At 42.5% G+C, this 25,627-nt stretch overlaps 1 protein-coding gene across 1 annotated transcript in view; it reads right to left on the bottom strand.

Moving 5' to 3' along the window:
• Positions 1 to 1,180: 1,180 nt before the first annotated feature.
• The window catches only part of NR3C2 (nuclear receptor subfamily 3 group C member 2), a 419,058-nt gene continuing 394,611 nt past the window's right edge, over positions 1,181 to 25,627 (bottom strand). Inside the window, exon 8 of the mRNA XM_052654629.1 lies at positions 1,181 to 1,921. Within this exon, the coding sequence (XP_052510589.1) occupies positions 1,766 to 1,921 (156 nt within the window). The 3' untranslated portion in view covers positions 1,181 to 1,765. The remainder of the gene's footprint in view (positions 1,922 to 25,627) is intronic.

Raw genomic sequence — 25,627 nt, 5'->3', positions numbered from 1 at the left:
ATATTCAGTTTCCCCAAAGAGATATATATATATATGTTTGTGATTTGGGGCAAGAGAAAAAGCCATAAATTGCCTCAGTGCCAAACAGATTAGTGAATTAAAAATTTTAGTGCCACTGTCTTGCTTTTATGATCTGTAGTGTTTTTTTTTTTTCCAAAACTGTTTACATATAAAATTTTATTTTTAAAACCTACCTTTTAAAAATCTAAAAACCCTCTAATTATCGTGCGGTCTCCACGCTGTTCTGACTGAACTGTGCCCAGGGGCATCTTCCGAGGGCTTCCTGCCATGACCTACGTGTGACCAGTTCCAGGAGTGCAACGCCCCCTTCTGTGACCGGAAGTGAACATTTCACCTTTTGCAGACAGAGAGAGTGCATGGAATTTTTCCCCGCCCCCCTGAAAGCAGAAAATTCAATTTCTAAAATGGGATGAGGATGAGCACTCTGAGCCACAGACTTTCCAGTCTCTCTCCTAAAGTGGATTCTGCTTCTTGAGGGGAAAGAGGCAGCTTTCCTAAAGCCACAGCACTCCTGGGACATCCTCTCACAGGGGTGTCGTCGAAGGACGCCTTCAAGGAGCTGCAGACAGCATGCTGCGCTGTCCCCACTGGAAGGAGGATGGAGCCGAAGCTGGAAAATGCACTCTAGTCCCACGAACACCCCAAGCGGGAGACCAAGGACGAAACGAAAGTACAGAAGAAGTAGAAAGGCTTGGAGACAACCAAGAGGTTTAAGTGTGGTTATTTACAACAGAGACTGTAAAATGGTAAATTAGATATGAAGCTAAAAAAGGCACAGCTTTCCCTTTCTTAAATACACTGTAAACGGTTCATGATGCATGCAGAACATTTCACTTTACAAAAAAAAATTTTTTTTTACCTTGTTGGTTTAGACAAAGATAGTACTTAAATAGTCTCCAGCAAAATAGAATTCTTTCAAAAATACTTTCCCATTCATCCTATTAACCATTAAAGTTTTTTTTTTTTTTGTATGTGTCTCATTTACAAAAGTTCCTTATACCTTATTTTAGGTCCTTCACAATTTATACATACAATAATGTACAGCACAGCAAAAGACTGCAAAAATTATCTGTAAAGCCAACACAATAGATACTAGAAATTGAAACCAAGGCATTTTTCTGAACATCTTATCCATTCTAATTAAATAATAAGTGGAGAGGGTGTGGATACCAGTGATGCAGAAAGACGTGGGTGAAGACGCACCCCGAGGGAGCTGCCAGTCCACTCCACGTGCTCCGTTATTACACAACAGGAATCTGTATATGTTTTTTCTTTTTTGTTTTTTTAAATAACAAAAGAATATTAATGCCCCATATTGACTATACGTTTTTATGTGCAAACCAAGGGTGAGCTTGAAAAAGTTCGTTAGTTCTTGAACCCTTTTAACACAAGCGAACGATCCCAGAAACGACATGGCATAGTTAAAACTTCCATCTGTTAAAATATCAAAATCAGAAAGTTATTGACTAGATATGGCTTTTCATCCAGAGGAACAGGAACATGTTTCTAAGCGCTGGGGGTTGGAGAAGGAAGAACCTTCCAGACTGTGCAGGTCTCACCAAAGCCACGTCACCCTGCCTGCCTGCCTCCCAACCCTTGACATGATTTTCAACTTGAGAAACTGCTGAACAAGTGGGAATAAACCATCATGTGTGTCAAAAATAGGATTTTTCTTGGGTCCTTCGTGGGTGTGGAACAACACGGGGAAACTTAAGGCAAAGTTCTTCTTGTGAGACGTCTCCCGTCACTTCCTGTGAAAGTAAAGGGTCTTGGCATTCCCGGACTCCACCTTGGGCAGCTGGTCACTGATGATCTCCACCAGCATGGCTGGGAACTCCACTTTCAGGGCCTGGGACTCCCGGAAGGTATAGAAACAAAATTCCAACAAGTCGCTCACCAGCTGCAACAGACAGACAGAGGGCCATGATGTCAAAGCCTGATTCCCACTCTGGCCTGCAGCCGGGGCAACGTTCACAAACCTGACCGTGTCTACGAAGCCGCCCAGCTCATGTGGCTAAGTCATCCATCTTGGGGGAGGAAGGAGGATGTACCTGCTGCGTGGAATATGCCTTTTGTGCAAAACAGACTCCAGTGGAGCTCTGTCAGGGTTGACTCCTAAACATTATCAGTGGCTCAGGGCCAGTAAGAGTCCAGAGTGGCTGCAAACATCACTGACTCTCACTTGTAAGTGTGGAGTTGGCTGGGGCAGGTATTAGTACGTGTGTGTAGCTCTGGACCTTGACACTGAGCCTTCCCCAGCCTGTAAGGCCTGACCGGGCCCTGCCAGTGGAGTTGCGGCTGCTGGGGGGTCCAAACTCCCTTCAGGACCCCAGTCCTGAGCTGGGGGCTGAGAAGTCTTTCTTAAGGTGGAATTGACATATAACTTGGTGGGAGTTTAAGGTGTACAAGGGGTAGATTTGACACACTTATAATATTGCAACATGAACACCTCTAATAAGGTACATTGTTACCATTTCTTTTTTATGGTGAGAACTTTTAGATCTCACTTAGCAGCTTTCCAGTGTATAATACAGCATTATTACCATAGCCACCATGCTGTATACTAGATCCCCAGAACTCGTTCCTCTTATAACTGGAAATCTGTACTCTTTGACCGATATCTCATTTCCCCCACCTTCTGGTAACCACCATTCTACTGTCGCTATTCGTTAGCTTTTTAGGTTCCACATGTAAGTGAGGTTGTACAGTATTCGTTAGCTTTTTTAGTTTTCCACATGTGAGTGAGGTTGTACAGGAGTTTTCTAATTTATCTCACCGAGCATAAGCCTCCCTGGGTTTCCCCGGTGGCTTGGATTAGGTAAAGAATCCGCCTGCAATGCCGGAGACCTGGGTTTGATCCCTGGGTCGGGAAGATCCCCTGGAGGAGAGCATGGCAACCCACTCCAGTGTTCTTGCCTGGAGAATCCCCATGGAGAGAGGAGTCTGTGGGCTACAGTCCATGGGGTTGCAAAGAGTCAGACACGACTGAGCAACTAAGCACAGCACAGTCTTCCCTAGATGCGTCCATGTTGTTGCAAATAGTGGCGTCTCCTTGTTTCTCATGGCCAGATAATATTCCTGTGTGTGTATAACACATATTGATGTATTATATATTATAATATTATCTTTATCCATTCATCCATTCTCAGTCACTCTGAGAACACGAAAGCATCAAGGGAAACTGTCTTGCCGCCTGTCCAGCCATCTTCCCTCCTCTGTGACCCAAGGACTTTGCTGTCCTCCTGGACCTGAACTACTCCCAATTCTGTCAGGTGAAAAAAAAGACAAACCCACAAATGCAGTATAGCATTACTGGTTGCTTACTAGGAATATAATTTCAAAGGAGAAAGTATATATTCTAATTTTTCTTGAGTTAATTCCCTATCCTATTATGGGGAAAATGACTTTTGGTCATTTCCCACTGTATTAAAATAGGTAACATTAACATAATGTGTAAAATAACTGCCATCTTAATAAAGTGATTTTCACTCCACTGCGTTGGATGAAACTTGGGCCCTGGCTCGAGCTAGCAATAAATTCCCTTTTTGCGTTTGCATTGCTGTGGATGTCTTGTTCTCTCAGTCCTGGGATTGGGACCTTGGGCATAACACCCCCATGCTTCCAATGCAGGGGGCACGGATTTGATCCCTGGTCAGGGGACTAAGAGCCCACATGCCGTGTGGCACAGCCCTCCAAAAAATGTATCTGCTGCACGCGGTTGCAGGAGTGACTGAATCTGTGAACTGGCATGGAGTAAGCACTGAACAGGTACCAATTCGCAATCATCCTTTCCCTCTTCCCAAACTCCGGAGGCGGTCCTAAGATGGCGGAGGAATAGGACGGGGAGACCACTTTCTCCCCCACAAATTCATCAAAAGAACATTTAAGCGCTGAGTAAATTCCACAAAACAACTTCTGAATGCCAGCAGAGGACATCAGGCACCCAGAAAAGCAGCTCATTGTCTTCGAAAAGAGGTAGGAAAAAATATAAAAGACAAAAAAAGAGGCAAAAGAGGTAGGGATGGAGCTCCGTCCCAGGAAGGGGGTCTTAAAAAGAAGTTTCCAAACACCAGGAAGCACTCTCCCTGCCGAGTCTGTGGCGAGCCTTGGAAGCTCAGAGGGCAACATAACAGGGAGGAAAAATAAATAATTAAACCCCGCAGATTATGAGCCCAACGGTAACTCCCCCAGCGGAGCAGCAGCGCAGACGCCTGCATCCGCCACTAGCAAGCAGGGGCTGGGGCTGCATTGCTTAGAGTAAGGATCGGCCGGAATGCCCCGAGGGTAATCACAGCGAACTAACTTGGGCTAGCAAACCCTCTTCCCAAACTCCTTCCACCATCTTTTCTCTGCAGACTAGGACACAGTTTGCAAGACCTGCTCTGGAGCATCTTTGTCTAACTTGGTTCTCAGGCCCCCCCTTCTATAAAATGTGAGATGTGGGAACTTTACGTTTGGCCTTTCCTGGAAAGAGACTCTTGAACGAGATCTGCAATGGCAAATTGCTTGATTGTTTCAGGTGGTGGGCCAGTGGCTGCGAGAACTAAAAGCCACGCTGGGTCTTGCTCACCATACTTGGTGCCACAGAGAAGTCTCACTGTGGGTGGCAAGGCATGCCTGTCGGTGGCGCCGGCCGAGGGCACCTGGGGCCTAGTTTATGTTCACCCTGGTCTCTCTCTGGCCCTGCTGCTCCTGAGCAGGACAGCAGAGCTCTGCCACACCCGACATGTCTTTGGGGATGGGACGGGCTCACATCCACAGAGAAAGGCTCCCCGTGGCTCAGAGCGTCTGGGGAGGGCTGAGGTCTTACCCACCTCTCATCCATCCATCCCAGCGAGGGCACCTACCCCAGACCAGGCGCTGGGACCCTCAGTGGACACAACAGAGTCCTGTTCTACTGGGAGGAGACATCAGCGCAGAAGGTCAGGTGTGGACGGCGGCCAGAGTGAAAAGGGGACCTTGGTACGTGGCCCAGGGACGGTGGAGTGGGGTCTCTCAGTAGACTCAGAGCAGCAGGAAGCTTGTGGGCGGTACCTGCTGGCCGACAGACTACATTCCTGACGCGTCAGCTGAGGGCCAGGGCCCCTTCGGGGTTTATGTTTGCAAATAGGCAACAGCACTGATGACTTCTGTATGCGATGAGAGACGAGGAAGCAGAGGCAGCCAGTCCATGAACCTGAAGCAGCACGCAGGGGAGTGCCTCTGTGAGTCTGTAAATGGGGACAGGCCCCCTGTCTTTACCAGCCACGTGAGCATCACCTAGGAGATGCGGAGCAACTGGACCAGATGGAGAGACTGCAGGCCCGGGGCTCGGCGGGTGTTCCTGACAGGTTGGTTGGGGGCAAGCGTCCTAGGTGCTACTTGTGACCCTGCATATTATAATGAGGGGCTGGCATTTCCTGCCCACCTCTGGACCATGGGCAAGGAAAGCAGCTTGCTTCCAGGCATGAGCTATACCCAGGGCTTCTGTTCAAAAGAAATGTCAGCTGCCGAGGGAGTGGGGCTCACGTGGGCTAGCCTCTGACCCTGAAAACACCTGGAGGGGGGCCCCCATTAGCACTAACCACTCTTAGGAAAGGGTTCACTGCTTGCTCTTCGGGTGGCCAAGATGTGCAGAAGCCCCCAGGAGCTACCAGAAGGTGCTAGCTGCCTCACATGCCTGCCTGACTCACTGCCCTCGAAGGGCTGCAATGCTCTGAAGACCCCAACCCAGCAGAACCTGGGCTGATGGCTGCAGTTGGTGGGGTCAGGGAACATCTGAGAATAAAAGCCAGGAGCCCCTGGTCCAGGCTGTAGAACCTGCCTGCCAGGCACCTGCTGACCCACAGCGCCCTCCCACAGCCAGAGCACCAGGTGTCCCTGGCCCTTCAAAGATGCTGAGGCGTCTGCTGCTGCAGTAGGTACAAGGAACCATCCCTCCTGGAGAAAAACAAGGCACAGGAAGAGCGAGGCTGCAGATGCTCAGAGCAGGAGGTGGGGACTAGATCCTGAGAGCTAGGGATTCACGTTTTGTAGCATCGGCAGGAGTGCTGACCCAGCAGAATGTACACCAGTTCCTGGACAAACTGCTGTGTCCTGGCAACACATCTACTGGTCATGCTGCACACAAGCACGAGTCTCCTGGGTGTCAGCCCGCACGTGCAGCATGGGGCTTCTCTGTCCGAGCCCAGAGGAGCCAGGAAACTCAGGGACAACGAGGTATGTGTGATGCACGTCCCTCACGAGGCACCGTCCTGTCCTCTGCCCCAGGCACAGACAGTTGGTGGGGGCGGGCAGGCCACAGCCAACAACCTGGAAGGTCAGTAAGTACAAGGCTAGAAGGGGTCACGAAGCCCAGTTATAATCAGCAATGAGAGTCCACACAAACTCTGCCGACCAGAAGGGAATGGCACGGTATATTTAAAGCACTGAAAGGGAAAAATCTACAACCAAGATTATTGTACCCAGCAAGGATCTCATTCAAAATTGATGGAGAAATAAAAAGGGACGTATATAGTCAAGAAATACAAGAGAAGAAAAAGATCTACAAAATCAACCCCAAACAATGAAGAAAATGGCAATAGGAACATACATATCAATAATTACTTCAAATGTAAACAGATTAAATGCTCCAACCAGAAGACACAAACCAGCTGAACAGATACAAAAACAAGACCCATATATGTGCTGTCTACAAGAAACCCCCTTAGAACCTCAAGACACATATAGACTGAAAGTGAGAGGATAGAAAAATATATTCCATGCAAATAGGAAGCAAAAGAAAGCTGGAGTAGCAATCAATCCTCATATCAGACAAAATAGACCTTAAAGAAAATTACAAGAGATAAGGACACTACACAATGATCAAGGGATCAATCCAAGAGGAAGACATAAGAATTGTAAATATCTATGCACCTCAAATAGGAGCACCTCAATACATAAGCACCAGCAGACATAAAAGGAGAAACTTACAGTAACACATTAATAGTAGAAGACTTTAACCCCTCACTCACACCAGTGGACAGATCATCAGAACAGAAAATTAATAAGGAAACACAAGTCTTAAGTGATACATTAGATGAGATGGAACTCATTGATATCTTCAGGACATTCCATCCAAATGTAGAAAAATATACCACCTTCTCAAGTGCACATGGAACATTCTCCAGGATAGACCACATCTTGGGTCACAAGTCAAGCCTCAGGAAATTTAAGAAAATTGAAATCATATCAAGCATCTTCTCTGACCACAATGCTATGAGATTAGATGTCAATTACAAGAAAAAAAAACTTGTAAATACACAAACACATGGAGATTAAATGTTTCTAAGTAACCAACAGGTTACTGAAGAAATCAAAAGGGAAATCAAAAAATTTCTAGAAACAAATGACAATGAAAACACAACTCAAAACCTATGGGATACAGCAAAAGCAGTTTTAAGAGGGAAGTTTATAGCAATATAACCCTACCTCAAGAAACATTGAACAGACAACCTAAATTTATACCTAGAACAACTGGGAAAAAAAAGAATAAAAATCCCCTAAAATTAATAGAAGGAAAGAAATCATAAAGATCAGAGCAGAAATAAATGAAAAAGAAATGGAAGAAACAATAGTAAAGATTAATAAAACTAAAAGCTGGTTCTTTCAGAAGATAAAATTGACAAACCTTTAGCCAGACTCATCAAGAAAAAAAGAACCAAATCAACAAAATTAGAAATGAAAAAGGGGAGGCTAGAACAGACAATGCAGAAATACAAAGGATATTAAGAGGCTATTATGAACAACTATATGGCAACAAAATGGATAACCTGCAAGAAACGGACAGATTCTTTGAAAAGTTCAACCTTCCAAGACTGAACCAAGAAAAAACAGAAATTATGAACAACTCAATTACAAGCATGGAAATTGAAGCTGTGATCAATAATCTCCCAAAAAACAAAAGCCCAGGACCAGATGGCTTCACAGGAGAATTCTATTAAACATTTGCCTATCCTTCTAAAACTCTTTCAAAAAACTGCAGAGGAAGGAACATTTCCAAAACTCATTCTACAAGGCCACCATCACCCTGATGCTAAAACCAGACAAACACAACACAAAAAAAGAAAACTATAGGCTAATATCACTGATGAACATAGATGCAAAAATCCTCAACAAAACTTTAGTAAACAGAATTCAGCAACACATCAAAAAGCTCATACACCATGATCAAGCTGGGTTTATTCCAGGGATGCAAGGATTCTTCAATATATGCAAATCAATCAATATTATACACAATATTAACAAATTGAAAGATAAAAACCACATGATAACCTCATACATGCAGAAAAAGCCTTTGACAAAATTAAGTACCCATTTATGATTAAAACTCTTCAAAAAATGGGCATAGAAGGAACCTACCTCAACACAGTAAAGGCCATATATGATAAGCGTACAGCAAGCATTATTCTCAATGGTGAAACAGTGAAAGCATTCCCCCTAAGATCAGGAAGAAGACAAGGGTGTCCACCTTAACCACTACTAGTGAACATAGTTCTGGAGTCCTCGCTACAGCAATCAGAGAAGAAAAATAAACAAAAGGAATCCAGATCAAAAAAAGAAGAAATAAAGCTCTCACTGTTTGCAGATGACATGATACTGTACGTAGAAAACCCTGAAGATAGTATGACTAGAGCTAATCAGTGAATTTAGCAAAGTTGCAGGATGCAAAATCAATACACAGAAATCACTTGCATTTCTATATACTAACAACGAAAAATCAGAAAGAGAAACTAAGGAATCGATCCCATTCACCACTGCAACAAAAAGAATTAAATATCTAGGAATAAATTTACCTAAGGAGACAAACAAACTACACAGAAAAGTGTAAGACACTAATAAAAGAAATTAAAGACAACAAACAGATGGGGAGATATTCCTTGTTCCTGAGTAGGAAGAATCGATATTGTGAAAATGACTATACTACTGAATGCAATCTACAGATCAAATGCGATCCTTATCAAATTACCAATGGCATTTTTCACAGAACTAGAACAAAAAATTTCACAGTTCATATGGGAACATGAAAGACCCTGAATAGCCAAAGCAGTCTTGAGAAAGAAGAATGGAGCTGGAGGAATCAACCTTCCTGGCTCCAGATTATACTACAAAGCTACAGTCATCAAGACAGTACGGTACTGGCACAAAGACAGAAATATAGACCAATGGAACAAGATAGAAAGCTCAGAAATAAACCCATGCACCTATGGGGTGGGTACCTTATTTTTGACAAAGGAGGCAAGAATATACAATGTGGCAAAGACAGCCTCTTCAATAAATGGTGCTGGGAAACTGGACAGCTACACGTAAAAGAATGAAATTAAAACACTTCCCAATACCAAACACAAAGATATACTCAAAATGGATTAAAGACCTAAATGTAAGACCAGAAACTAAAACCCTTAGAGGAAAACACAGACATAGAAAAACTCGATGACATAAGTCAAAGCAAGATCCCTCTATGACCCACCTCCTAGAGTAATGGAAATAAAAACAAAAGTAAACAAGTGGGACCTGATTAAACTTAAAAGTTTTTGCACAGCAAAGGAAACTATAAGCACAGTGAAAAGACAAACCTCAGAATGGGAAAAAATAATAGCAAATGAAACAACTGACAAAGGATTAACTTTCAAAATATACAAGCAGCTTATGCAACTCAATACCAAAAAAAACCAGCTCAAACAAAAGTGGAACAAGATCTAAACAGACATTTCTCCAAAGACGACATACAGATGGCTGACACACACATGAAAAGATGCTCAACATCGCTCATTATAAGAGAAATCAAAACTACAGTGAGATATCACCTCACACTGGTCAGAATGGCCCTCATCAAAAATCTATAAACAAATAAATGCTGGAGAGGTTGTGGAGAAAAAGGAACGCTCTTGCACTGTTGGTGGGAATGTAAATTGATACAGCCACTATGAAAGACAGTATGGAGATTCCCTAAAAAACTAGAATAAAGCCACCATATGACTTGGCAATCCCATTCCAAGGCATATACCCTGAGGAAACCAGAACTGAAACAGACACATGTGTCCCACTGTTCACTGCAGCACTATTTACAGTAGCTAGAGCATGGAAGCACCTAGATGCCCATCGACAGATGAATGGATAAAGAAGCTGTGGTACATATACACGATGGAATATTACTCTGCCATAAAAAGGAACACATTTGAGTCAGTTCTAATGAGGTGGATGAACCAAGAACCTATTATATGGAGTGAAGTGAGTCAGAAAGAGAAAGATGTCGTATTCTAACACATATATACAGAATCTAGAAAAATGGTACTGAAGAATGTATTTACAGGGCAGCAATGGAGAAACAGAATAAACTTACAGACATGAGGATAGGGGAGGAGAGGGTGAGATGTATGGAAAGAGTAACATGGAAACTTATATCACAATATGGAAAATAGACAGCCAGGGGGAATTTGCTGTATGGCTCAGGAAACTCAAACAGGGGCTCTGTATCAATCTAGAGGGGTGGGATGGGGCGGGAGATGGGAGGGAGGTTCCAAAGGGAGGGGACATATGTATACCTATGGCTGACTCACACTGATGTTTGACAGAAAACAACAAAATTCTGTAAAGCAATTATCCTTCAATTAATAAATAAATAAATTTATTTTTTAAAAAGGGTCCATATTATTAGGAATCAAAGAAAGCCCTCTGTGTTGACTTTTCATTCTGTAAAAAATACATCTGGTTGGGAGCACAGAAGTTTAGCTGCCTGCTCAGCATGACTGACCGAGAGCCCACGTCAGGGCCACAGCTGTCGGGGGAGGGAGGCGCAGAGAAGCCTCGCAAGGTCACAGGGGGACTAGTGGCTCTCTGCTTGCTCGCCTTGGATGCTACCGGGCTTGGTCGGTGCCTCTTCCCCACTCTCTCCAATGAGTCATCATTGCCTGTGGCAGCCTGACAGCTGGGCCCTGCTCCCACCATGAACTGAGGTTATTTGTTGGGCGGCGGTACACAAGGAGGGTCCAGCCCTGCTGGTCTAAGGTTACAACCAGCGAGCAGCGATGCAGCCCCTGAAAGATACAGCTTCTCTGCAGAAGGGTCCCCTGCGTTTTTAACGGCAAATAAATTAGCTGCTGACTCCAGACTTTCACCTAATTAGGATGGAGCTTTTGCTTGAATTGAGCATTGGGTGGGGTGGGGGTGGGGTGGGTGGTTAAGCTTTATTTGCAAAGATCAGAATTCTAGCCAGATATACTGATAGGGGGCAAAAGATACACAGCTTTAGCTCTCAATATTGCAGCAGTAACAGAAACAAGCAGCAACCGTTTACCCTCGTTGTTCCAGCAAGAGCCTTGTGAGTGCTGGACAATGATGCAAGGAGTCTGGCCCTTGTTCAAAACCCCCCAACCTCCACCCAGCATGGGCTAGTGTGGGAGATGCCAGGGTGTGCACAGGTGGGGCCTCTGCAGCTAGGCAGGACTGCTTCTCTCTGGCCGGTGATGTCTTAGCAAAATGAGATGGTAACAAAGCCCCCTCCTACCCTGATTGAGTAGCATTTGCTTCTATATCTAGAAGAAAATATAACCTTTAACAACAAGGTTAGACTCTTTACTCGTGGGTTCCCATGGAAATCCCAGGCCCTGCAGTGGGGCTGCCCTACTGAGTGTTCCTGGCAGGGTCTCCTAGAGGCTGAGTGTAGGAGAGTCCTAAAGGGCCTCCTAGATGCAACTGAGAGAAGAAGCATCAGAAAGAGAGCATCACAGAGTACATCTGCATCATGCATCCTCCTTTTTGTCTCCCCTTTGCAGCAAAGAATTAGTCATCCATTTGTGAACAAAAGCTCCTTTGTGGAACTCTGGGACCCTTGGGAGAAGGCCTGCCCACCTGTACGTCTGGTAGCAGGCAGGCGTATTTTGGCAAGGACTACGAAACCAGTGGAGCAGTGGGCCTGCCTGGAGCCCTCCTGCCATGGTTGAGAAAATACCCGGAGACGGCTGACCTGGCCAGATACCCACCGACAAGGGAGGAACTGCAGAAAACCAGCCTTCCCAAGGGGAAATGCCAGCATACCGCTGGAGCAATAAACACAAGTGAGTTTGTAAGTACTGGAGATGGAAAGAAGTTTACTAGCGTTCCTCCAACCCCTGGCAACACTGCATGGGGTCAAATTATCAGGTGGCAGCGACCTGTCCCTCAGGGGAAAAGGTGAGTGAGCGCCTGGCTACCTTGCTGTTGCAGGTCACAGCTGGAGAAACCTGTTTCTTTATAGTAACACCCAGAGAACTGAGGTGGACCTCCATGACTGGAAGGAGGAGGGAGGAGACTGGGAAAGAGACAGGTAGGAATATCAAAGGACATTAAAGGCACACATTCTTTAAAGTCCACTCATGAGCATCTGTGAATACCACACCTGGAGATCTCCCTAGAGAGTCCACAAGTACCCCCAAATCCCCAAGTGCTAAACTCGCAACTCCCCCAACTCTGTGGCTGGCATCTTGTGCACAGTCCTAAACGTGGTGCGGCAGGAGGAAGCTCCAGTAGACAGGAAGTGTGCTCAGAAAATAGGCCAGGATCTGTGGGCAGGGGAGAACCCGCAAACTTCTCTAGCAGCACCACCTTCTGGAAACAAAAGAACGGTCTAGGAGTCAGCCCGTGGTGCTGTAAGAACAAGACAGAAAAGCTGAAGAATTCTGCCACCATAGGAAGGAAAAGGAGTGGAAAGATGTACCCACACAAAGGCAGACAAATTTCAATAAAGAGCATCAAAGAACATAATATCCCATCTGAAGGCAACCAGCAGTAGTTTAAGGCAGTATCTGCCCTTTCAAGTGCAAAAAAATGCAATGTAGAACTGCAAGAAACATGAAAAATCGAGAAAACGTGTCATCCTAAAAGACAGTAATTCCCTAAAAACTGACATCAAAAGCATGGGCTTTTGCAATCTAGCTAAACTCAAGAATAGCTGTTTTGAACAAACTCAGTGAGCTATAAGAGAACTCAGACAATTTAACAAGATTATGAAAAAATACAGGTTAAAAGTGAGTAATTTACCAAAGAAACATAAATCATAAAAAAAGAATCAAGCAGAAATTCTGGAGCTGAGGAGCTCATGGAATGAAATAAAAAATGCTATAGAGAGCATCAGCAGTTGAGCAGAATTAAGGAAGAAATAACAAGTGAGTCAGAAGATTTCAAATACCCATGTTAAGGGAAAAGAATGAAAAATACTGAAGAAAGCCTATGGGATTGGGATTCCATCAAAAACCTAACATTAGAGAAATCAGGGTTCCAGAAGGAGCAGAGAGGGATATGGGGCAGAAAATTTATTTAAAGAAATAGCTGAGAACTTCCCAAACCTGGAGAGAAAAATGGACGTCCAAGTTCACAAGGTTACTCTAAGACACATTATAATGAACCTGTCAAACATCCAAAATAATGAATTCTAAAAACAGCTGGCAGGGGGGTGGGTGGGAGTAGATAGTAACCTGCAAAGGAAGAAACCCTACAGGTCAGGAGAGAGTGGAATCACATATTCAAACTATTGAGAGAAAAGAACTACCAGCCAAGACCTACCCAGCAAAATTATCTTTCAAATATGCAGGAGGAAAAGACTTTCCAAGACAGACAAAAACTGAGAGAGTTCATCACCACGAGACCCACCCTGCAAGAAATGCTGAAAGGAGGCCTTTAAGCTGAAATGAATAGATGCTAATCAGGGACATGAAAACACATGACTACAGAACACACTGGTAAAAGGTAAATATACAGTCAAATTTAGAAAATTCCAATTCTGTAAGAGGATGGAATGTCAACCACTTTACTATACAGGTCAAAGGAAAAGTAAATATTAAAGTAATTATTATAGTGACTACAATGTGCTAAAGACACAATGTAAGAAGAGGCAGATAATGACATCAAAATATACAAGTGGAGTTAGGCTGCTATGAACTTAAAATGAACTGTTTCATCTATGCAATGTCTTATGTAAGCCTCATGGTAACCACAAACCAGAAAACCTACAGCAGATGCCCAAGAGATAAGAGGGAAACAGCACACCAAAATGGAAAGTTACCGATGTACAAAGACAGGCAGAAACAGAGTGAAAGAAACAATGGAAATACAAAGCAACCAGAAAACAGTGAACAGGAGGGCATTACCAAGTCCTCACATTACCAGTAACAATGCTAAGCATAAATGGACTGAATTTACCATCACAAGACAGAGTGGCTAGATGCGCAAATAATTAAGACCCAGCTATATGCCGCCTACAAGAGGCTCACTTCAGCTTTAAGGCAGCACTCACACAGGCGCAGAGTGAAAGGATGGAAAGAGATGTTCCATGCAAGCAGCATCCAAATGAAAGTGAGAGTAACTATCCTCATAATAGACAAAATAGACTTTAAGTCAAAAATGGTAACAAGAATCAAAGAAGGTCAATATATAATGAGAAAGTGGCAAATTCATCAAGAAGACATAACCATTGTGTATGTATGTACTTACATATGCAATATCAGAGCACCTAAGTATATTAAGCAAATATTAACTTATCTGTTGTGCATATACAACAATCCAATAATAGTAAAGGACTTAAACATCCTACTTTTAGCAATGAAGAGATCATCCAAACTGAAAATCGGTAAGAAAACACTGGACTTGAACCATACACTAATCCAAACAGACCTAAGAGAACACTCCCTCCAACACAGGCAGGATATACATTCATCTCTGGCAGACACGGGACATTCTCCAGGATTGACCATATGATAGTCACAAAACAAGTCTGGGCAAATTTAAGAAGAGCGAAATCATACAAAGAATCATTTCTGACCATGGAGTTATTAAACTAGACATCAGTACAAGGAAAGTCAGAACATCTACAAATCTGTAGACATTAAACAACACATTCCTAACAACAAATGTGTTAAAGAAGAAATTAAAAGGGAAATTAAACTATATCTTGAAGCAAATGAAAATGGAAACAATATACCAAGACCTATGGGATGCTGCAAGAGCAGTTCTGGGAAGACTTTATGGTGATAAATGCATATATTAAGAAGACAGATCTCAAATCAATAACCTAACTTTATACTTCAAGAAAACAGGGGGGAAAAAAAAACAAAGTTCAGCAGAATGACAGAAATGACAAAGATCATAATGGAAATAAATGAAATAGAGCTCAGAAAAACAGTAAGAAAAAAAAAACCCTAATGAAACTAAGAGCTAGTTTTTTGAAACAATAAACTGACAAACTTTAGCTAGAGTTAAAAAAAAAAAAAAGGCTCAAAACCTGAAAGAGGAGACATTACAACTGATACTACAAAAATACAATGGATTGTAAGAGACTACTGTGAAAAACAATATGCTAATGAATGGGATAACTTGAAGGAGACAGATAAATTTCTAGAAATACACAACCTAAATTAACCAATAATAGGTAAAGAGACTGAAACAGTAATCAAAAATCTCCAAATATAGACAACCCTGGACCATATGGTTTCACTTGCAAATTCTACCAAACATTTAAAGATTAATGCCAATCCTCCTCAAACTCTTCCTAAAACTGAAGAAGAGGGAATACTTCCAAATTCCTTTTGCCAGGCCAGCATTACTAACACGAGAGCCAAAGATATTACAAGAAAACGAAACTATGGACCAATATCCCTGATGAATATAGATGCAAAAATTCTCAGCAGAATATTAACAAACAGAATTCAACATAACAGTAAAAGGCGTATCACAATGAACTGGGATTTATCTCTGGGATTAAAGACAGTTCAACATAGACAAATCAATAAATGTGGTCCATCCATCCTAAGTCACTTCAGTCACGTTTGACTCTTTGTGAACCTATGGACTGTAGCCCACCAGGCTGCTCTGTCCATGGGATTCTCCAGGCAAGAATATTTGAGTGGGTTCCCATTTCTCTCTCCAGGGGATCTTCCAAACCCGGGGATCAAACCCACATCTCTTAAGTCTCCTGCACTGGCAGGTTCTTTGCTGCTAGTGCCACCTGGGAAGCCCCTAAATGTAGTACACTACATTAACAGAATTAAAACTTATATAATCATCTCAATAAATGCAGAAAAAGCATCTCATAAAATACAACATCCCTTTGTTAGGTAGTTAGAATAGGAAAAAGGAGTCCAGAATGGCAGTGACTAAAAGACAAAGAAGGGAAAAGCCCATGAAAACAGAACTAGTACAACAAACAGCCCTCCTGGCTAGCCCAATTTACATAGCGCAGACCCAGGGGGAGGAGGAAAAAACATATAAAAAGAGGAGTCAAAATTGAGCTGGGGGCTTCTCTTCCCTTCGAGGTGTTTGGGTTGGCACGCCCTCACACCTTGAGGATGTATTTTCCTTTGCTTTCTAAATAAAACTGAGCTATAACACAGAGCTGTAACACAGGTCTGTCTGAGAAAATTACACAGGGCTGTAACACTGGTCTGTCCATTGCTTCAAATTTTTGTTGCAGCAAGACAGAACCGAGGAAATTACGAACACCCCAACACCTTCATGAAAAGTCTCTCAGCAAACTGTGTATTAAGGGAGAATACCTGGACAAAATAAAGGCCACATATGACAAACTCAGAGCTATTGTTTTACTCAATGGAGAAAGACTGGAAGTTTTTCTTCTATTATCAGGAGCAAGGCAAGAGTGCCCACTCTCACCCCTCTTAATCAGTATAGTACTAGAAATCCTATCCAGAACAATAGTTGCTGATGTTCAATTGCTAAGTCATGTGTGACTCTTTGTGGCCCCTGGACTGCAGCATTCCAGGCTCCCCTGTCCTTCACTATCTCCTGGATTGCTCAAATTCACGTCCATTGACACCAAAAGCATAAGTAAGAAAAGCAAAGTTCAACAAGTACAACTACATCAAGCTGTAAAGCTTCTGCAGAGCAAAAGAAACAATCAAAAGATGAAAAGGCAAATGACAGGACAGGAGACAATATCTTCAAATCATATATAAGATAAAGGATTAATATCCAAAACATATTAAAAATTCATAACTCAATAATAAGCAATTTAATTGAACAATGGGTAGAGGAACTGAATATACTTTGTTTTTCTAAAGAAGACATCCAAATGGCCAAAGGTACAATGAAAAAGATGCTCCACCTCACTAATCAGGGAAATGTAAATCAAAACCACAGTGAGATACCAGCTCCACTGATACCAGATAATGACACCTGTTAGAATCGCTGTCACCAGGAAGAGAAGAGATATGTGTTAATGAGGATGTGAAGAAAATGGGACCCTGCACACTGTTGCTGGTGGGAAGGCAAAGCGGTTCAGCCACTATGCAGAACAGTACAGGGTTCCTCAAAACATTAGAACGACCCTACGATCCAGCACCCCCACTCCTGGTTATGCAGCTGAAGGAAAGGAAAACGGGACATCAGAGAGAGAGATGCCCACTCTTGTGTTTACTGCAGCAATACGCACGGAAATAACCTGAGAGTCAAGAGATGAATGGATGAAGAAGATGTGATACACACACACATATAAGAGATATTTTTCAGCCACGAGAAAGAAGGAGCTGTGCAGCAACTCTGATGGACCGCAAGGGCGTTATGTTAAGTGAGATATGCCAGACAGAGACAAACACTGTACGATCTCATTTATATGTGGGATCTAAAAAAGCCAAACTCTTAAAAACTGAGATTAGAAGACTGGTTACCAGGGGGAAGAGGGACGTCGACAAACAGATGTTGTTTAAGGGTACAAACTTGCAACCAGCAGGTAAGTTCTAGAGATCTGATGCACACCATAGTGATTACAGACAAGAATACTATTTTATAAAGCTGCTACTCAGTTTAAACTCACTATAAAGGTGCTAGTCACTCCACAGTGCCTGACTCTTTGCAACCCCATGGACTGCATGGATTGATTAGATCTTAACTGTTCCTACCACAAAAAAGAAATGGTAATTATGTGACATGATAGAGAGGTTAGCTAACCCTATGGTGGCAATCATTTCACAATATATAAATGTATAAAAGCAGTATGCTCGACATCTTAAACTTTTATAATATTATATGTCAGTTATATCTCAGTAAAAAAGTATTCAAATCCAATAACACATAAAAAAGATCATACACCATAAGCAAGTGGAATTCTTGCCAGGTTCACAAGAATGTCACCATAAGCAAATCGATCAATGTGATACACCACATCAACAGATGACAAAACCACATGTTCATCTCAAAAGGTGCAGAGAAAGCATTTGAAAATATTCGAGGATGCATTCGTGATAAAAACTCTCACCTAGGTGGCTTCAGAAGGAACATATACTCAAGACAATAAAATCTACTTATGACAGATCCACGGCCAATATAATACTCAGTGGCGCTGAAGGTAAAAGCCTTCATGCTAAAATCTGGAACAAGTCGAGGATGCCCACTATCATCTCTTCTATTCAACATAGTACTGCAAGTCCTAGCCACAGCAATCAGGTAAGAAAAAGTAATAAAACGTATCCAAATTGGAAGCAAAGAGGTAAAACTGTCATATGAAGATGATACGATATTACATATAGAAAACCCTTAGGGGCTTCCCAGATTCCACCAAAAACTAGAGCTGATCAAGAAAATCAGCAAAATAGTAGGATACATGATTAACATACAGAAATTTCTTTACACCAACAATGAAATATCATAAAGGGAATGTAAAAATAAAACAATAACTTTTAAAATCACACCACCCGAAATAAATACTCAGAATAAACCTGACCAGGAAGTGAACGACTGATGTGCTGAGACCCATAAAACTGATGCAGGAAGCGGAAGATGATTCAAAGGAATGGAAAGATATGCGGCGCTCCTGGAAAGATATGCGGCGCTCCTGGAAAGCTATGTGACGCTCTTGATTTGGAAGAATTAATATTGTTAAAATGAACATGTTACCCCAAGCAATCTACAGATTTAATGTGATCCCTGACAAATTACCCATGACGTTTTTCACGGAACTAGAATAATCCTAAAATTCATATGGAATCGTAAAAGATCTAGAATTGCCAAAGGAATCCTGAAGAAAAAAAAAAACATTAAAGAGACATAACTGTCCCAGACTTCAGACAATATGACAAGGCTACAGTAATCAAAAAAACGTTGTACTGGCACAAAAACAAACATATGGATTGATGGTACAGAATAGACAGTCCAGAAATGAACACACACCTTTGATCAATTAATCTTCAACGAAGAGAAAAATAGACAATGGGAAAAAGACAGGCTATTCACCAAGTGGATGTGGAAAAGTTGGACTGTTGGATATAAACCAATGAAGTTAGAACACACCCTCCCACCATACACACACAAAAAAACTAAATGGCTTAAGGGCTTAAACCTAAGATCCAACACCATAAAACTCCTAAAAGAGATCATTGGCAAAACGTTTTCTGAAATAAATCATACCGTAGGTCAGTCTCCCAAGGCAACAGAAATAAAAACAAACAAGTGGGATCTAATAAAATGTACAAGATTTGCATAGCAAGTGAGACCATAAACAAAATGGAAAGACAGCCTACAGGATGAGAGAAAATATTTGCACATGATGCAACTGACAAAGAGTTTCATTTCCAAAACATACAAACAGCTCATACAACTAAACAACAAAAAACTAACAACCCAATAAAAAAAAAATGGGCAGAAGGCTTAAATAAATATTTCCCAAAGAAGAAATACAGACAGCCATTAGGCATAAGAAAGCTGTTCAACATCTCTAATTATTGGAGAAATGCAAATCTAGACTACAGTGAGGGGAGTTAATACCTCCTCACACTGGTCACAATGGTGATCACTAAGAAGTCTACAAATAACAAATGCTAGAGAGTGGGTGGAGAAAAGGGAACCCTCCTACAGTACCAGCGGGAATATAAGTTGGTGCAGCCACTGTTGAAAACAGTATGGAGGTTCCTCAGAAAATTAAAAACGGAATTACTGTATGATTCAGCAATCCCACTCCTGGGCATATATTCAGAGAAAACTAGAATTCAAAAAGATAAATATACGCCTATGTTATAGCAGCACTATTCACAATAGCCAAGACATGAAAACAACCTAAATGTTCAACAGAAGAATGGATCAGGAAGACGTGGTGCATGTACACAATGGAATATCAGTCACAAAAAGGACAAAGTGATGTCATCTGCAGCAACGTGGATGCAACTAGAGGTTATCGGACGAAATTAAATCAGAGAGAAAGACAAATACCGTATGATCACTTATGTGTGGAATCTAAACTATGACACGAACGGGCCTATCTGTGAAACAAAAGCAGAGACACAGAGAGCAGACTGATGGTCTCCAAAGGGATGGGGGTTGGGATGGGACTGCAAGCTGGGGTTAGCAGGTGTAAACTTATGTATGTGCCCGTGTGTGTGTAAACAACACGGTCCTACTCTGTAGCACAGGGAATTCTATTTGATATTCTAAGATAAACCATAATGGAAAAGAATAAAAAACAATGTGTGTATATATATATATAGCTGAATCACTCTGTTGTATAGCAGCAATAAACACACACTGTAAATCAACTATACTTTAAAAAAAAAAAAAACAAACCAGGTATGGTCCGAAAAGTATCTAGAAAGGCTATTTTTTAAACACTCACCAAAAGGCATTTCCTGGCCAGTTTACAAGTGAATATACTCAGGATATCAACTAAATTCTCGGCCTACAGGAGGCATTTGGGGAACTTAGCAGGAGGTTCTGGGGTTCTGAGTTACCACTGGCAGGAAAGCTGCCATCTGGAAGAGGGGTATCTGGATTCCCTATTTTAAAAAACTGCCTTCCTCTGCCAAGGGCCAGCCTGCATGGACACAGGCATCTGGGTTCAAGTGTGTCCCAGATGCAGGAGATAAGCCTCTATGCGGCTGCTTGCTCATGTGAGCTCTGCCTGCAAATTCTAGACAAGTGGACCCCCTGTGAGGGTGACTTCAGGCCAAATGGGCACCTCTGGCTCTGCTTCCAGAGGCCCAGCTGCCTGATGAGGGAGAGAGGCAGGGTGGTCCCGCGTGGCCTCAGAGGGCTGGCTCCCGAGTCTAGGCTGGTACGGGCTCAAGCAGCTGGGCCACACCAGGTGACCAGGAGTGGGCTGGCTGCGGGGGTCAGAAGCAGGTCATGAAAAGCCAAGGGCATTTCTGAGCACTCCCCGCTGCTCCCATCCATTAGTATCCGACTGTTATCTGAGGCTACATCTGAATTCACTTCTCATCACCGTTTTTATAATAAATTCAACACCAGGAATCCAACTTTGGTCAGTGATGAATATTCAATCTTCAAAATATGTTATTTGGATGCTGTGCTATAGCATGATGGGTTCAATTTCCTTCTGATTTTTTTTTTTGTCCTTAAATTTATTTAATTTCCACCCTGTTTAACTTTCCTTGCATTACTAGCCTCGTTCTAGATCGCGGCTCCGCCTTCTTGTGAATAAGGTCTATTGTACGTGTGGAAACCACAAAGAAAAATGACACAATGGAAAAGCAGAAAGTAGAGCTTAAAGATAAAGGGGTAATTAGAACATTGCTGAACAAAGGAAATCTAATGAAAGGGTTGTGTGTGAAATGCATTGGCATGTTACTGTATATAGAAGCATGAACTTTTGCTACTTTTGTTTTCAATATTTCCTAGATCCCTCTTGCAAATACAGGCTCCACGGAGCAGTGTAAAAATCTAAACCAATTCATATTTATAAGTTACCAACTTTAATATCTGGTTACATCAAGATGAAGCAGTTAAATCCTTATTTCAGTCTCTGAAAGCAAAGGATCACTGAGTAACAAGAGGCAGACACCACTGGCTAAGGACCAAAGGCCTCTTCTAATCCAAATAGGGACTCTCCAGTAGACACCAAGGTGGCTGAATTTATCCCTTTAATTCTATGAGGCCACTGAATGAATGAGGGGTCGGTAATTACGGCCTCCAGGGTAAATCTGACCTAATAATGGTTCTGTAAGAATTTTTCATTTTGTTTTTTATACTTTTAAACAGTTGGAAAAATAAAACTCTAAAGAATATTTGTGACATGTGAAATTTATATGAGAAAGTTTTACTGGAACCCAGCCATGCTCCTTCATTTAGATATTATCCGTGGCTGACTGGCTGTGGCAAAGGCCACAGGACCCACAAAGCCTGTGACATTTATTACCTGGTCCTTTATGGAAAAAAGTCTGCCGGCTCTGGACTGGAAGGAGCGCCAGGGATTCAGCAATGGCTCTGGGAGAACGGGCTTTGGTTGTTAGTTATATAAATCCAGTATAAGATGTTTCCTGATTTCAGAAATATTAAATGTGGGGGGAAAAGTCTGTGAATCAAGTGATATGGTTCTGGCTGGATCTGGTGTTCCAAGTATTATACAGATTCTCTAAGCCTTTAAGAAATGCTTTAGGAAGAATCCTTGTCCATAAGGGGGCTAAACTAGGCTAAGACAGGGCCCAGCTTAAAGGATTCAGAATTTTTCATTTAAGTGGAGAGCTGCCATCACTCATGTCATGTGGGTTTCACACATTTACAATTGATTCTCATTGTTCTCAGTAGTTATGCCCTATAAAGTCACTGCCAGGAGTGAATCAGTGAATACAGACCCTTTGCTCCCAGGGAAATAGAGGATCAGGTTTCCATGAGCTACTGGTCACAACATTAAACTCTCAATACATAACCTTGTTTTACGTATGTCTCTGTGTGTGCACTCAGTTGTATCTGACCCTTTGAGACCCCATGGACTGTAGCCCATCAGCCTCCTCTGTCCATGGGATTTCCCAGGCAAGAATACTGAAGTGGGTTGCTATTTCCTTCTCCAGGGGATCTTCCCGACCCAGGGATCGAACTTTTGTCTCTTGCATCTCCTGCATTAGCAGGTGGATTCTTTACCACTGCGCCACCCAGGAAGCCATGTAACTGTTTAAAGACAACTTATTCCATGTATATTGCTGATTCCTTGACACTGAACTCATGGTCAAGACCACTATTATAACTCACGCCTGAACAAAGCTTGATGGACACACTTACCATCTCCGTAAGGCATATGGTAGACTCCTTGTACTGAGCGAGACAAGACAGTGTGTGAGCAGTACATCTGGGGGCAACTGTAGACAGCAAGATCACCAACCAAAATGCAAAAAAGCAGTGGCATTACACAGTCCACCTAAAGGACACTCACTCACTGTACCAAGAGCTGAAATAAGAAGGCAGAAAGTCACCTTGTTTGGCCTTGTTGGGAGCATGCTCCTTGGGGGTGACCTGAAGTTTCCACTGCATGTCTGTGAATGACTGTGAAGGTGCCCTGAGAATTACTGATTTGAGGGTTAAAAATACATTTTAATTAGTAGGCAAATTCATAAATACAGAATCTGCAAGTTAGGATGACCGGCTGTGTGTGTGAAACACTATACACTTTCTAGTCCCACGAACTGTGACCTTCATAAATAAAAGTGATCCAATGGCATCCTCCCAGCTTTTAAAATGATCTCAGGTTTTCTGTTTGTTTTACTTTTTGACCATGGCCCTCAGCATGTGGGATCTTCATTCCCTGACCAGGGGTTGAACCTGCACTCCCTGCGTTGGAAGGCAAAGTCTTAACCACTGGACCACCAGTGAAAGTCACTCAATTATGTCCGACTCTTTGCAACCCCATGAATACTGGAGTGGGTAGTCATTCCTTTCTCCAGGGGATCTTCCCAACCCAGGGATCCGTGAGAACCTAAGTCTCTCACACTGCAGGCTGAGGTACCTAAAATGGTCTTAGTTTTAAGGTTCCTTTCCCATGCATTGGTTTCCCTCATTCCCTTCAGTCCTCATGCCCTGCTTTACTGACGTTTTCTGCCTCTCTGACCCTCACTTCTTTCACAGACACACGTGCACAGTTCACCACAGGCTGCAAAATTCTCTTCACACTCAGCATCTCCTCTGATCAACAGGATCTTAAACAGATTCTATTATGCCCGGGACAGGCTGCACTGTTTGTGGAGGCAGTGCCAGAAAACACAGGGCCCCTTGTTCAAAGTTTGCTAAGAATTTCAAGATGGCAACAGTAGACCATTAAGCCAAGATGGAGGCCCTTTTTTGCTTGAGGGCCCCAAAGGGAGGGCGAAGCTACCGGGGGCGGCAGGGCTAAACCAGGTGCAGGGCTGGCTCTGCACTCCTGTCCCCTGGGGGCTTCTCCTCCCTTCTTTCCTGCCTTCTGGGCCTGCCTCTCTCATGAACCAGTGAAAACCCACTTAATCACTCCTTGCCTTCTTTTCTCTATAAAAAGGGTAAAAAAAATTGAGTAAATATTACTATTATTTTCTTTTCATAGAGAAAGGAGTTAAGATGAGGTAATTAAGTGTAAATAGTAATATTTACACATCCTTGCCTCATGGAGTTATTAGAAGGATTTATAGACAGGACTGAGGAAGAAAGGCACTAGGTAAATCCCAGGCATTATAGAATTATTTTATATGTAAGAAGAGGGATTTAGGTCGCCTAAGAGGGGGGGATTTATAGACACAGGTGTTAGACAATGACATAGTTTTCCAAAAAACTTCCCTACGCAGATTTCAGATTACGACAAGATTCCTGCATGTCAGATGTGATTTTCTATGAGGGCATTTTCCCAGACCCTCAGTGGCTCTTTCTAGCTGAGGTTTTTTCCCCCTGAAAGCTTACCCTATAGCATCATAAATCTCATGGGGTCAGGCGGAAATGGAATGCACAATTCCCTAACCTCTCTAAACAAGGCAAGGTCTGCACTTATCCCCAGCATGCCTACAGGATGTTCTTCTCTTATGGAGTTTCAAAACTAGCTGTGAACAAGGGCGCATGTTCTGTGGGTATACTTGGGAAATGTATGAAATGAATAATGAAGCCAAAGAAATGGTTATCATAAGAAAAGTGCTTTTTCCCCCTCTCTTTAAATAAATTGGTATCAGACATAACCTTTAATTCTGCCAGTCAAGGATTAATAAGCAAACTGTCTGTTATCATTATAAATTTATAGGAGAAAGATTTCTGACACCAAGACAAAAAAAAACAAACAAACCATGGAATAGTAGAAAACATCTGCAAACAAGCTGTAACCTAGACTGCTGGGAGAATTATCAATAACCTCAGATATGCAGATGACACCACCCTTATGGCAGAAAGTGAAGAAGAACTAAAGAGCCTCTTGATGAAAGTGAAAGAGGAGAGTGAAAAAGTTGGCTTAAAACAACATTCAGAAAACAAAGATCATGGCATCCAGTCCCATCACTTCATGGCAAATAGATGGAGAAACAAAGAAAACAGCAAGAGACTTTATTTTCTTGGGCTCCAAAGTCACTGCAGGTGGTGACTGCAGCCAAGAAATTAAAAGACACTTGCTCTTTGGAAGGAAAGCTATGACCAACCTAGACAGCATAATAAAAAGCAGAGACATTACTTTGCTAACAAAGGTCTGTCTAGTCAAAGCTATGGCTTTTCCGGTAGTCATGTATGGATATGAGAGTTGGACCATAAAGAAAGCTGAGTGCTGAAGAATTGATGTTTTTGAAATGTGTTGTTGGAGAAGACTCTTGAGAGTCCCTTGGACTGCAAGGAGATCCAACCAGTCCATCCTAAAGGAAATCAGTCCTGAGTATTCATTGAAAGGACTGAT

The sequence above is a fragment of the Budorcas taxicolor genome, chromosome 17 (genome assembly GCF_023091745.1).
Source record: "Budorcas taxicolor isolate Tak-1 chromosome 17, Takin1.1, whole genome shotgun sequence".
NCBI classification, from domain to species: Eukaryota; Metazoa; Chordata; class Mammalia; order Artiodactyla; family Bovidae; genus Budorcas; species Budorcas taxicolor.
The sequence above is the reverse complement of the archived record's forward strand: the minus strand, read 5'-3'. Positions and strand labels throughout refer to the sequence as shown.